The 14,969-nt window shown below is 40.4% G+C and overlaps 2 protein-coding genes across 10 annotated transcripts in view; both read right to left on the minus strand.

Annotated features, from left to right (window-relative positions):
- Positions 1–1,856: 1,856 nt before the first annotated feature.
- slc2a2 (solute carrier family 2 member 2) lies at positions 1,857–10,904 on the minus strand. The gene is made up of 12 exons (XM_039785252.1): positions 10,807–10,904; positions 10,018–10,113; positions 6,663–6,871; positions 6,312–6,436; positions 5,939–6,054; positions 5,677–5,839; positions 4,873–4,979; positions 3,921–4,001; positions 3,429–3,533; positions 2,934–3,035; positions 2,515–2,718; positions 1,857–2,420 (listed from the first exon to the last, which is right to left on the minus strand). Exons 1-12 carry the CDS (start codon positions 10,819–10,821, stop codon positions 2,217–2,219), a joined length of 1,527 nt encoding a protein of 508 aa, XP_039641186.1. The 5' UTR covers positions 10,822–10,904; the 3' UTR covers positions 1,857–2,216.
- A 2,434-nt stretch (positions 10,905–13,338) lies between these two features.
- The window catches only part of tnika (TRAF2 and NCK interacting kinase a), a 32,156-nt gene continuing 30,525 nt past the window's right edge, over positions 13,339–14,969 (minus strand). For all 9 annotated transcript variants that reach the window (XM_039785593.1, XM_039785590.1, XM_039785591.1 and 6 more), the window contains one exon: positions 13,339–14,359. In XM_039785593.1, coding sequence (XP_039641527.1) covers positions 14,276–14,359 — 84 coding nt within the window. In that variant the 3' untranslated portion in view covers positions 13,339–14,275. The remainder of the gene's footprint in view (positions 14,360–14,969) is intronic.

Raw genomic sequence — 14,969 nt, forward strand, 5'->3', positions numbered from 1 at the left:
ATAGTTGCTTTCACTTACCATGTGGTTTTAAATGACTTCTTTAATTTTACTCTGAAGAGAAAGATTTTTTTTTCTTTAAACCATAAAAAATTTCTTAAACCCTTTTTTTTTATATACCTCCAGAACACAAAACATCTGTGAATGTAATTGTAACAGAGATCCTTTACACTCCCATATTTTCTCTTTGGTAGAACTACTTGTAAATAAGAAATGTGTATAACTATGATGATGCAAAATAGTTTTTATTGTTGAAAATGAACAAAGGAACTGTCTGAAAGCAGCGTAACTGTCCACTGATGTCAGTTAAACATAAGTCATTGCCACTCATCTGCTCTATGCTATTGCTCTTTACTTGGATCTTCTAAAAGCCACTGGCTATAAAAGAATGAGGGTTGCCTAAAACAGTGCACTATTATTGACTGGATCAAAACACAAGTTTTTGTTTTCTTAAAGGTGCCATTCAGACATGTGATAAGATGTATCAAAATACTCTGCTTTGAATAATAGTTTGTGTCTGATACGTTTCTAATAATATATGACTATGCAAATATTTGTTGTCTCAAAAGTGTAATTGCTGGACACAAGATGTCTCCTACTACATTTAAAGTCCATTATTTCTACATCACACTTCTGTTAGTTGCATATTGGACTGCTATTGGCTTCAGAACTATAGTTGTGATGTGAGAAAGTAATGCTTGTGCATACATGCTTTGGACACAGTTCCTTTCTCCCCTTTCAGTAGATGAAAACAGCCTTCTAGTGTCAAACTCATACATACATCATTCCAAACATTCAAGTAAAGTAACAATAAGCATTATTTTTTTTGCCCTTTTTATTAGACAGTACATAAGAAACAGGGAAAGAGAGGGTTGATGACACGCAGCAAAGTGTGGGGTCAGATTCCAACCTGGGCTGCTGCCAAAGGCTTATGATTATATTTAAAGACTGAAAATGGTGGACTAATAGGTAATGTCCAGATGTGCTAAGCAACATTTTGCTATACAGTATAACACTTACTAGAGGAATACTTCTCTTTAGAGTTCTGCAAATATAAATACTCATTAAATTCGTGGTGCACTAATTCCACAGTTCTAGTTTTTTAAATGCATTTGTAATGCTAAACCAGCAGAAACAAGATGTGAACACAACACAGATTTCCTAGCCAACAGTTGCCTATTTACAAATCCAGCACGCTTAGGGCAATGCTAGCATTCATCTGGAGTTGTGTTTTTGCAGTGGCCAAAAACAGTTTGGACTTTGTCTGTCTTCTGTCTGGTGCTGGGCAGGTAGCGTGCAGTGGTTTTTTTGACCTTATTTGATGAAAACAGATGCCTGCTGCTGTGGCCAAAAAACAAAGCTATGAGAGCAGTGGAAGTGAACCAAAACACTAAAGCCGGAAAACCACATCAATAAAAGACGCTATGAAGCTCAGTAGAGCTGAGGGGAACTGCTGAGTCGGGTCTTAATTCAACAATACAAGCAACCCCTTTCAGATACAAATAGTTATGTAATTCCATAATGATAAATGCCACTTTAGTCTATATCCACGACGTTCAACTTATGGGATGGCTCTCATCTGCGGGAAATTCCACCAGATGACACTCTTTTCGGCCGGATGTCCGTTACATTCCGTTTTCTTTGTGTTGTAATTCTAAACTCCGGTGGATTTATGAGGACTATGGTTAACTGCTCCTCAGATCTCTGCAGGGTAAACCCAGACAGCTAGCTAGACTATCTGTCCAATCTGAGTTTTCTGTTGCACGACTGAAACAACCTTTGAACGTACACATTCAAGAGGCTATTTTGCAGCGGCACCGTGGGTCCGCTCGGCGCTTAGCACCACCCAAGATGATTGTGGTTGGTTTAAAGAAATGCCAATAAACAAGAGCATGTTTTTCTCCCATTCCGGAATGCTGTGTGGACTAGCCAGACCCTCCTCTGCAGCGCTGTGGAGGAAGATCTGGCAATGCGAGACAAGTCACAATACAAGTTTATATTTGGATTCAATGTAAGCAGCACTCCATATAACGGACAAGTTACATTATGAAAATGTCACCTTGTGTAAAATAAAATCCTTAATTCACCAAGTAATTATAAGAATAGGCTACTACAAGGATAAATGTACATAAACACTTTGAAACATTTGAAATACTGACAGATGGATACACACTTTTAACGCACATACAAATAGACCACACAAATACAGAGCATTTGTGTCAAGCATCTGTGGCTGTTTTGAGCTGCTGCAGTTCAGTAGCATCTTTGGGGCTTTGTGTGGACTTTTTGCGGCCCTTTTGGAAGACAGCAGCAATCTCCTTAAAGCTTTTGCCCTTGGTCTCAGGGACACGAAAATAAATAAACACGGTGAAACCGAGAAGCAGCACAGCAAACAGGATGAAAACATAAGAATCCAACCAAGTCTAAAAAGAAAAAAAAAGATAGGAGTCAGAAGTGACAGGGTGTCTGATTTTGTGAGTTGACAGAACATACTGTATGTGTGTCTTTTCTGCCTACCTGTATATATGGAAAAGTCATGCCTATGATGAAGTTGCTGGTCCAGTTGCAGCAGCCAGCCAGAGCGATGGCCGCAGGCCGAGGTCCCTGACTGAACAGTTCGGCAACTATGAACCATGGAATGGGACCAGGACCAATTTCAAAGAAACTCACAAAGAGGAATATGGCTGTCATGCTGACGTAGCTCATCCATGAGTATGTATCCTAATGGGAAGAGTACATCAGTCAGGGTAGTTTCTGTATTACTTGAAATGTTCAAATTCTGCCTAAGAAAGAGTACTGAGTTAGAAACGCGTTGCATGCCAGTCTTTATGTCCATTTTGTCTTGCCGTGCCATTAAATTGGGCAGTCCCATAGATAGATGAAAGTTCAGCTCAAGCTGCTGACAGACTAAAGCTCTGACACTGAATTTAACAAACCTGCAATGTGAGGCCCACTGTCATGGCAACTGCACAGCAGCACATCCCTCCCAGACCAACCAGAGTCAGGGTGCGTCTGCCAGCCTTGTCCACCAGTGCAACCTAGAACATACAGCGCACTCTAGGGAGCAGATAAACCTGTGTGTGTGTGTGTGTGTGTGTGTGTGTGTGTGTGTGTGTGTGTGTGTGTGTGCGCGTGCGTGCGTGCGTGTGTGTGTGTAAGTGTAAGTGGTATCCTCTGTACTTGTATGCTGGATGTGTGTGTTTTTCTTGTTTTTCTTGCTCCCTTTAAGAAAATCCCCAAAAAAACATTTGATCACAAAACCTACACTGTACCTGGTGTTTCTGTAAAGAAGCAATAAGAGAATTCCATTGCATGATGTGTGTGTGTGTGTGTGTGTGTGTGTGTGTGTGTGTGTGTGTGTGTGTGTGTGTGTGTGTGTGTGTGTGCGTCTGTGTGTTTGCATCTGTTTGCATGTAAATGTATTTACTCACAGACACCAGAGTGAAGATAGTGTTGATGACCCCGACTCCTATAGTGGCGTAGACTGGCTGACCGACACCAGCCCGAGTGAAGATATCCGTAGAGTAATAAAAGATCTTGAATACAAAACAAGTATAGATTTGCCGTAATTACAAAGTGAAATATAAAAGGAGCAGTTGTGTGTTTGCTATGTTTCGGGAGAGTGGTGGGAAAGTAAGGTATTTTACAACAGAGCAATACAGATCTCATGTAAATAATCAAATAAATAAATAAAAATAAATAAAATTGAACTGAACTCATGTGCTATACATTTGTATGGACATGAACAAAACCCAGATACTGCTGATGTGCACATACAGTATGCTCTGACATGGGAACAAGCGTTTCCCTGCCATCTTTTCATGTCAAAATCACTACAATTTTAGTTTAATTGAAGCAAACTGAATGAGATGAGGAAAAAGTTGTGTGTGGAGTTGGAAGGTTGGAATTAATTTGCCACTCACCGCATTGATGCCAGAAAACTGTTGGGAGAGGTGCATCATGAGGGCAACAACCAGCTGCTGTCTGTACACGGAGGAGCGGATCTTCATGGCAATATAAAACAGTAAGATATTGTCACTGCAATGGTTTTCTAAAACGCACAACTACCGTACACATTCATTTTTATTTAACTTTGTTTAAGAGAAGGGATTTTTTTGTCCTATCTTTCCTGTCCTTCTGCTTTGTTTTGAACTATTGGAGTGTGTGAACTATACAGTGTAACTACTAGAGCCATGTCAAACAAGATCATTTTATCGTTTTTATTGTCCGCTGTTATGCATGAAATAAATATTTGAATGTGTTTTGCGATTGCAGAAATCTTTTGGCTTCACGTGGGAGCCGACCACGGTGGAATGGCTTCGTCTGCAGCCTTTTTATCGTTGTGTCAGAAAGCACATTTTAAATAAATAAAATAGTTATAGTAGTTTGAGTTTAAGGTGTAGGTATGCATAAATATAAGTCTTCATCTGCGTTACTCTGGTGTCAAAACGTTAGTCGCACCTTAATTGAATGTGTTCCAGATTTCTTTTCAGATCCTGCCTCAGTTGCCCTTGTTTGAGCTTTGGTCACTAATATATAACTAATGATTTAACATTAACTATCATCGAGTCATTACATGAGATCATCAGTGTACCTTGGTTGCTGATTATTTTGGACGGTTGACAGATTGTCTCTGTCCACCCTGAGGAGGAATGCTACGCTGAACTTATGTTGTCCATTATAGTTATAATAAAAGGTGTTGAGAGTATTCTGGTGGCCCAGAGAGTTTATCGGCCTTATTTATTTCAAAATCCAAACATCAATGTCCACCAAAATTGTTCATGGTAAAGGTAAAGTAAAATTCACAAGAGATAATGTTTAGGAAGTTTTGATAATATATTTTAAGTGAGCCTCTTTTTCTATATAGAGACTTACCAAAGAAAGGATTGACACTCTGGGCTCCCTGTCTGCCTCCTCTTTCTCCTTCCTCATCTCTTCCAGATCAAAAGTAGCATCATACGCCCCCTTTAGACGATACAGACCTGCAACACAACACAGAGCAAACGGAGACAAAGGGCAGGAGTCTGTATAAATGACTTGTTTGCAGTACCATAATGGAAAGGTGATGATCCATTTTTACTTTAGAGAAAGTACACAAGTATTGTCATTAAATGTACTTAAAGGAACAGTTCTGCATTTAGAAAAAATATGCTTATTTGCTTAATGCCGAGAGTTGATATGAAGCTACAGTAAGCAGCCGGTTAGCTTAGGTTAGCTTAAAGTCTGGAAAGTGGGAACAACTATCCTAGCTCTGTCCGTAACAAATCTGTCAACCAGCACCTCCATATAAACACGTTATAGCTTGTATTATCATATATCTTCTTTGTTTCACTCGTAAAAAAAAAGCAGGTGTTAATGTGCCAGAATATCTCTTGGCGGCAGTTTTCCATAGATTAGACAAATGAGACAACATTATAATAATAATAATAAGCTTTAGCGGTGCTGGTAGTGGGTTTTGTTACCTTTGAACAGAGCCAGGCTAGTTGTTTCCCCTGTTTCCAGTCTTAGTGCTAAATTAAGCTAACCGAGAATTGATCTTCTCATTTAACTCTGTCCAAGAAAGTTACAAGTGTATTTCCCAAATTGCTGAACAATTGCTTTAAAGTATCTGTGTTTCAATAAGAGAGAACTAAAGGGAAAGAGAAAGGATGACGTAGAGTTGCTGGGTGTAACTCTTACTTTTTCTAGCCTCTTGGTCCTTGCCCAATATAATGTAAAGGTACCGGGGGCTCTCAGGGCATAGAGGCAGCAAGAGGGATTGCAAAACTGCTGGAGCTCCAGACAGACCAAGCAATATGGGCCACATATCATCATTACCAAACACAAAGTCCAAGCCTATTACCTACATTTACACACAAACACACATACAGTTAAGGTTATAAGTACAGGTATGTCATCAAGCAAAGATGCTGCTGTCCATGTGTGTGTTAGAGAACCTCACCTGGCTGATTAGGATGCCTAGAACAATAGCCAGCTGGTGTAATGTTCCCAGAGCCCCTCTGTAAGCTTTGGGTGCGATCTCTCCAATGTACATAGGCACTAGCCCAGATGTCAACCCTGAAACACACACATCATGAGGACTTCAAATAAACATTCGCTGCTGGATATATGACAATATTGGACAATATTCTTTGCCTGCAATTTAGGAACCCTTGTTAATTTCCTCAAAACAATTAGCTTTCAATATGATCATGACGGGGAATATTCCTAATGATAATAAGGACAACTTGCCTCTTCATAACCCATAAATATTGGGATTTCCGAATAAATGATGTAAGCATTAATTAAAGGTTACAACATGTGCTTTACTGTACCACAGTAAAAGCCCATAACAGCGCGGCCGGAGATGACCATGATGTGAGGTTTCCACATCTTGCAAAGACCCATCAGCAGTCCGGCAGCTACAGCCAGAACATTGACCATTAACATGCCCTTCACCCTGCAAGACAGAAAGAGATAGAAAGGTGGCAAAGGGAGATGCAGAGAAAGACAGATGATGCTGGTTTAACTTGTAAGTCTTTTTAAAATAATGTTTGCCTACATCTCTCCTCTCATCACGCTTGTCATTCTCCATACAGCATCATTTTTCTCAGGTGTTCCTTTTTCCAGCAAGTGTTCATGCTTTCATACAGTGTATTGATATTATTTTATCCTTCCTTTCTCACCTCCCTCTCAGGTCTCCCACAAATCCCACCAGGAAGGAGGATAACATGCCACCAATGGAGAAGATGGCCACAGACAATGACCAATACTTGATCACGTCAGGGTGGTGTCCCGCCTCTGAGAACTTTTCTTTGTCTGTGCTGTTTTCTGACAGGGCAGCCACCCTTTCTGACCACACCCCCAGGGACCGGCCATAATGCTTTTCAATAACCTACATAAAACATGTATAGTTAGTTCTGACATTCATTATGCAACATTACATTTAGATGTCAGATGACGTCAGTTGAAAATGACAGCATTCATTTTGTCATGTTAATTCAATTAAATTTGATCCGATTCAATATTCTGAGTCCCTTTCTCTGGACTCATGACTCGACTTGGACTCGCGCACTGATGCCTCGGACTTGGAATTAATCAAATCAATCAAGCCAGATGGTCAGTTAGGTAAACTTCAAGTATGCATTAAAGATATAAAATCATGGATGGATCAATTTTCTGATGTTAAACTCAAACAAAACTGAAGTTATTGTGCTGGGCCCTTAACACCTCCAAACCTCATTATCCAAAGATATAGTTACTCTGGATGGTATTGCCCTGCCCTCCAGCACTACTGTCAGAAATCTAGGAGTTATTTTTGATCAGGATATATCCTTTAACGCCCACTTAAAACAAATCTCAAGAACAGCCTTTTTTCATCTTCGTAACATCGCCAAAATTAGGCACATCCTGTCTCAAAACAATGCTGAAAAAACTAGTCCATTTGTTACTTCCAGGCTGGAATACTGTAATTCCTTACTGTCAGGTTACCCAAATAAGTTCCTTAAGACTCTCCAGCTGATCCAGAATGCTGCAGCGCATGTTCTGACAAGAACTAAGAAAAGAGATCATATTTCTCCTGTATTAGCTTATATGCATAAAGCGGCTTCCTGTAAAATCCAGGATTTAATTTAAAATCCTTCTCCTGATCTACAAAGCTCTAAATGGCCTAGCACCATCATATCTTGAAGAGCTCCTAGTACCTTATTGTCCCACTAGAGCACTGCGCTCCCAGAATGCAGAGTTACTTGTGGTTCCTAGAGTCTCTAAAGTAGAATGGGAGCCAGAGCCTTCAGCTATCAGGCTCCTCTCCTGTGGAACCAGCTCCCAGTCTATGTTCGGGAGGCAGACACCGTCACCACATTTAAAAGTAAACTTAAAACTCTCCTCTTTGATAAAGCTTATAGTTAGGGAGTGAGGAGTTGCAGCGTTTGCCTAGAGCGGCGGGGGAGGGTGTATTTCTACAGACACGGCACCCCTTCTCTTCTCTGCTTCTCTTCATAGTCGTCAGATGAATCTACCATAACATAAAAAAACGGAGGGAGGCAGGCCAGTACAGCCCGATCCGGCAGGGGAGGGTTCTAGCCCGACCAGGCTCCTCTCCTTAACCTGTCTCTCTTAGTTATGCTGTTATAGTTTTAGACTGCTGGGGGACATCCTTTGACACACAGAGTTTATCGCTTCTCTCTGTTTCTATCTGTGTGCATCCTTGTCCCAAAAATGCTTGTTACTAACTCAGCTCTGGGGAGCTTATTCCCCAGAGTCCTTATGTGTTTCTTTTGCCCAGCATGTTTCCTTGGACTATAGGGTGGCAGCTAAATCATAGATGCAGCTGTCCCGGTGGTCCTGCTCCGCGCCCTGCTATGCCCTGTTACACCCCGCTACGCTCTGCAGTGCCCTGCAACGTCCTGTAACGCCCTGCAGTGCCCTGCTATGCCAGGAACTACTACAACTATTATTTCTGGTAATTTTTCCAGTATCTGTATTGTGATTATTATTGCCACTGTTCATCACACCCCCAACCGGCACCGTCAGACACCGCCTACCAAGAGCCTGGGTCTGTCCGAGGTTTCTCCCTAAAAGGGAGTCTTTCTCACCACCCGAGGTTTCTTCCTAAAATGAGTTTTTCCTCGCCACTGTCGCACTAAATGCTTGCTCTTGGGGGTATTACTGGAATTGTTGGGTCTTTCTAAATTATAGAGTGTGGTCTAGACCTACTCTATCTGTAAAGTGTCCTGAGATAACTCTTGTTATGATTTGATACTATAAATAAAATTTCATTGAATTGAATACAATTGAATTGAATTGAACGTAACACGGAGGGAAAAGGAGGCAGAGTTTTTTTTTGTTACTGGCTAGGCTAATCTTTAGTAGTGGTGGTCTTTAGGGTTTTAAGGAGCCCGCATAGTTTAGCGTGTTTGTAACATAAACTTCTTTTTGAGTATACTGTCAACCTTACCCAATCTCTATTTGGCTTGACCAATCATCCAGTTGCCTTGGTCTACTGAAATATACATGCACACTCCACCAATCAGAAGGGAACCTTCTTTACCCTATGGCCCCTTCTTATATGGCCAGCAACTACCACAACATACAAGAGAAGACAAAAAAGCTCAACATATTTGCTGATGATGAACATCAATACAACACCTTCAGTACACGTTTTAATATGTTTGTGGAGAACTTGACTTATTTAGGGCAGCTTTATTAACAAAGACAGGAGGAGACAGGACAATATCAATACAAGATTACGGAAAGTGATGGTTGGTATTGCTTGGTCAAGTCCAAGCAATACAGCCTAGAAACAAAGGTCCATCTATTTAACAGATAAAGATAAAAGTTTGCCCTGACATACAGCTCTGAATGTTGGAGGGAAACAAAAGCTGATATGAAAAGAATAAAGACAATGGATGCCTGAGGAAGCTTTGTGGCATCTTCTAGCCTAACAAGATCACAACCTTTGAATTAAAAAGAAAATGCGCGTGAGTATCACCTAGATAATAGATCTGCTGTATGCTCTCTGTCCTGAACAATATCCACATGAGGGTAAGCTTTAATGTCCGATGCTATGACAGAAATGGCTGTCAACAGAGAGGGAAGCATGTCTCTTGTCTGCCAGAGCTGCCGTTCCTCCACACAGTCCGAGATGTAATCCACTGTGTGGCCAATAAAGGCGGACTTCATGACCAATGCTGGACGGTGTAGTCTGATCACATTCTGACTTGTCTGCCATTTGGTGGAGAGGCACTCAAAGTCCTACTCATCATTACACATAAGAAAACTTGGGAAAAGTTTGGGGAAAAGTTGTTTCTTTAGACACAGAATAGTGAAGTCTGTTCTTTGGTCTCTCGTAGTATTACATTATCGCCAGTGCAGGAGAAAAGTGTATACCGAGTACTTACACTTGTCTTCTAGGGCAAAGGGCCATAGGGTGGAGTAAGCTTATTCGGACTGGCTGATTTGCATGCAAATATTAGCATGCTGGGGCAGTTAAGATGGTCCAGTAAGTGAGCGAAGCCTGTGTTAAAGTAGAGCAAATACCTTCTGGGGTGCGTTGATGACTCCAAGACTGTAGCCATACTGCAGGGACCCCAGAGCTGCTGTGAACACAGCCAGGGCCAATGTACCTGTTAGCTGCTGCAGGAGGGAAAGGTAATCATTTAGATAAGGTCTGACACACATGAATGCATGAACACACAATCTAACATGCACAAGGCACACAAGGAAGAACATGAGCCACTCAGCTGTACTCGCATAGTACACAGTCACAAATAAAAGTACATATAGAAATGCAGAAAAAAGACTTTATGCACATTATTGATGGATTTATTACTGCTTTGTGCACTATTTCTGACAATCATAAGAATGCTTACATACAGAAGTTACAAATAAATGCTTAAATGAAACATTTTGCATGTGCTATAAATAGGTTTTATCTTATTGTTGCAGATATAAGAAATTAATTCATTTTAATCTCCTAAATAACTTTAGAAAACTTCAATGTCCCGAAAGAGGTGTGGTAAAGCTCAGTGAATAATAAACATAATGTAGACACAATTAAAAAACAGAACAGCAAAGACAACAACAAAAAGCCCGTGATTGTCAAGTTGAGTTATTGCCATGCAAACACAGAACACACTGATGATCAAAGAGCTGGTTGTTCCTTCAGGTCCGGGTCGTAAATGTAACCTAAAGCTTCAAATATCAGCAATATAGTGACAAGCCACCGGTTTGCAAATATTGCTTACATACTTTAGAATGGAAAAGGTATAGTATATAACCATTTCATGAAAAACACGTAATGAATGTATTTGCGGAGACTTATCTTACCTTTCCTGACTCCATGATGGGTCTAAAGTGTCAGCCAGGAGGTTGGTAATGATCAGTGAAGACTGCAGGCTCGATCACGCTGTGTCCACTCACCAATCAACAAACACATGAACACATGAACACACACACACACACACACACACGCAGATCTACAGTGCTGACAGTACTTTTACACATAAATGAAGGAGAGCACAGATTTTATATATTTTGACACAAACAAACACACACACACACACACATTACATTACATTTGGAGGGAAGCAGGAAAATGATAATCATGGTGACCAAACCGTGAGACAGTCTGGATTCTATTTTTGGAAAACACTGGTTTCAGGTGTGTGGTGCGTCATGCTGGTACATTATGGATAATGGTATACCGTGTGTAGCAATTAATAATGGAATGCTAAATTTCTGCCCAATAGTAAATGTTGCTGTGCCGTTTCAAAGTTGTTTTTATAGTAACATTGACATTTGGACCACACACACACACACACACACACACACACACACACACACACACACACACACACACACACACACACACACACACACACACACACACACACACACACACACACACACACACACACACACACACACACACACACACACACACACACACACACACACACACACACACACACACACACACACACACACACAGAGTTAATGATAAACTTGAAATGGACAAAGTCTGAGGGTCCAAACTGATACAAATGTGCACACATGGCAAAAAAGACACAAACACATCCACACACACAAAAAACCCCACAGAACTCCAGAAGCATAATGCTCTAGTTTAATTTATTTCTCTCTTACAGCATCTCTTTTACAAAACAAATAAATCCCAAAACAGGACATTAGTAATACTCTTTCAAAATAAAGAAAACAAGAAATAAACAGAATAAAGAATACAGTGGTTTTGTCTTTGAAAGGAGAGTCTTCAGTGTAATGACCGTCAGCCTTTTCCAATGGTAAGAGTGTATTCCGTGATAGACAAACATAATAATAATAATGCCCCATTCACACTTTGCTCATTAATCATAAACACAGATGCATGAGTGCACACACAAGGAAGACAGTGGTTTTCTTCAGCTAGGCTCTTATTGCTAAAATGTTACCCTGCTCCCTCTAACAGAGATCGGTGAACCTAACTTGCAGCTGCACAGGAGCAGCTACTGGGTGGATGTGAAAAATGTCCTGTTTTAAAACCTGATTTAAAAAATAATTAAAATTTTCCACAAAAAAAAAAAAACTTGATTTAAATGATAATTACATCATTGGGGAATGAGTCAATTTTTTGTGTCACCTTAACGTTTGTTAACCACAGGCCAACATGGCAGGCCAAACCTGCCGTATATCCACCAGAAAAAAAGACTCATCTGCATTACAGTGCTCTCCAATGTGGATGAGTATGCATGAACTAGTCCACCCTCAATAGTGTTATAAATTTAATACAGTATGTATTAATGATTGACCTGTACTAAGCATTTAAAAAGGAAATGGCATGGTTTTTATCATACCATATTCAGTTACTCTTTAATAAAAAATAAAAATAAAAAGTACATCTCCGTTAGAAGAGACAAATAACATCAGTAATGTGTTAAAGTTAAACAATAACACAGACAAAAAAAACAGTGTACATTAACCGTATAGGCAATTAAATTCTTAATTATAGCGTGAGCGAGAATCTTTTGGCCTCCATTTTTGTTTTTGCTTACATCATGCTAGGACCAGTACAAACAGAAGAACCAATCAGGGAGGAGCATGATTCAAAAAGGACAGCTTTTAACAGTGAATGCTTTCCCATGCACACAGTATTTGGGATTGTAGCTCATATCCTGTTGAGGTTGTATTCAGGATAAGAATCTTTATATTCCCCACAGCAGCATGGTTGCATTTGTGAATCGCTACTACGGTGTTAAAAGAAACAGGAAAAAAAAACACTCCAAACAAATCCACAACTAATATTGCCTATCTTTAAATGCTCAGTGTTCAGACACTTCAACTCATAAACTTCATACTAAGACGATAATATCGTAAATCTGCATGTAAACAAACTCAATGTGGCTTTGATCGCGTTCAGGTAAAAGTTCACGCACAGACACTGAATTACTCAACTCTTTTTCTGGCCATTGATTTCAATGGCCCACTTTGATTTCAACTTGATTTGAATGGGAGTCATTTCAACATCAAGACACACACACACACACACACACACACACACACACACACACACACACACACACACACACACACACACACACACACACACACACACACACACACACACACACACACACACACACACACACACACACACACACACACACACACACACACGCTGTACATTTCGTCACAAAGACTGACTGACTCAGCCACAGAAAAAGAGAAGAACAAAAGTATAAAGAATGAACTGAATGATGCTCTCATAGTTCATTCAATACTACAGTATATGTGATGCAGCACCTTCAGAGTTTAAAGACGTAAGAGTGTGAAACAGGGAGATAATAGGGATGATGATGAGGGAAAGAGGATGAACTAGTGACTTTATTTTAAAGGGACGACACAGACATCATCTTTGCATACTGTGACAACCCGACTATGACAGCAGATTGTCTCACCGCATCTCTATCAGCGAAATGCGATCGAACACTAAATCACAGTTCAGTTTACTCAGCGACCCGAAAAGACGGTTAGATTAGAAGAGGAAGTGGAGGAGCAGGGGAGTGACAGAGGAGAAAGAAAATCAATCAGGCTGTCTGCTTTCACCGCCGACATCCAGAGCAAATTTGTCATCCCTCAGGTGCCCTCATATTCAGAAGTATGTATTTGAATTTATATTGAATCCTATTCTTCTATTCCTCCGACCTCTGCGGTGTAAGCTCTCCGGGAATGAGCCCACACACGGCAGATAGGAAGTGAGGAAAATAGAGAACATGGGTGTCAAAGGATTGAAAAAGTGATGACTAGATCTACCAGGAAAGACGGAAGGAGTCAAGGATTAAGAAGGAGGGGGGCACGTCAAAGGGAAGAAGAGGAGCGACAGAAGGAGACGGGTGTAAAGTGTATTACTACAGCTGTTGAACACTTGAATGCACTGGGCTGTTAGGAGAGAGGAGACAAACAGAGCGGGAGAACAGTTACAGACAGGGACAGAGGAAGAGAATATTTGGAAAGTCAGTGGCACCAGTTTGCCAGTCAGTTGAGTAACGATGGCTTCTTCGTGACCCGACATAATCTAGGGTAAAATGTCTCTTCATTCAGAACAGGTCTTTGTTGTTTTTTTCTCTACGATAGCTTTTTTTCTTTTCTTTTCTCTACACGTTTTTAGTCTCTCCTGTATTAAAAGAGTTCACTTGTGGTCTCTCGGTCAATCTGGATTGTTTGTCAGATGTGCCGTAGACCAAGGTCAGTCGCCGGGCAGGCCAATGGGAGAGCGAGGCAGAGTGGACAGTGGGAAGAGCCATCACCAGTTCATCATAGAGTTTCTGTTGAGGGTCATGAAGAAAACTTGGCTGCTACCTCCTGAACGCACCGATGCAAAGAATACCTACACAGACAGAGAAAGAGAAAGAGAGAGAGAGAGCGAGAGAGAGAGAGAGAGAATATTACAAACATTTTCTGAATATAACCATTTCTCAATACCTACAGATCACAAATAATTCTGCTTGTCTGTAAGTACATTGTGTTAGCTGTAATTAATTAAGGCTATCATGTTCATGCATCTCACTTTATAAGTGTATTGTGAATGTCAGCTTTTGCAAACTGCGGATATGCCATTTCAGTATGAACTCTTTTGTTAAAGCATTTATTTTTGTTGAAATCATGTTTCTGTGCTTACATTTGGTGTTGTATGTAATTAACGCCCCATAAAAACGTAATCTTAAACTTAATCATCTGCTACCTTATCTGAACTTGAAAATGTGTTACCTGACATAGCATTAAAAGTTTGCTTTTTGGTTCCAAGGGGCCTGTGTGAGATCTATGCAAATCATACCAAGTTGTGTTTATGCGTCTTATTAATATTTTGTCACACACACGTGCTGTAATCAAGAGCACTCTACTGGAGACAGTACAAATCAAGACTAGATCAAGTCAAGCATTGTTCTAAATGTTGATGTTATTGTACTCCAATCATTTCCAAGCAACAGATAAGAATA

The sequence above is a fragment of the Perca fluviatilis genome, chromosome 20 (genome assembly GCF_010015445.1).
Source record: "Perca fluviatilis chromosome 20, GENO_Pfluv_1.0, whole genome shotgun sequence".
Classification (NCBI taxonomy): domain Eukaryota; kingdom Metazoa; phylum Chordata; class Actinopteri; order Perciformes; family Percidae; genus Perca; species Perca fluviatilis.

What these genes read in the sequence shown, in the direction of transcription:
- slc2a2 (XM_039785252.1), bottom strand. An exon ending in TGTTATGGGCTTTTACTGTG is followed by an intron (nt 6,055 to 6,311) that starts GTACAGTAAAGC and finishes TGTGTGTTTCAG; the next exon opens with GGTTGACATCTGGGCTAGTG. An exon ending in GGACCAAGAGGCTAGAAAAA is followed by an intron (nt 4,980 to 5,676) that starts GTAAGAGTTACA and finishes GTTGTGTTGCAG; the next exon opens with GTCTGTATCGTCTAAAGGGG.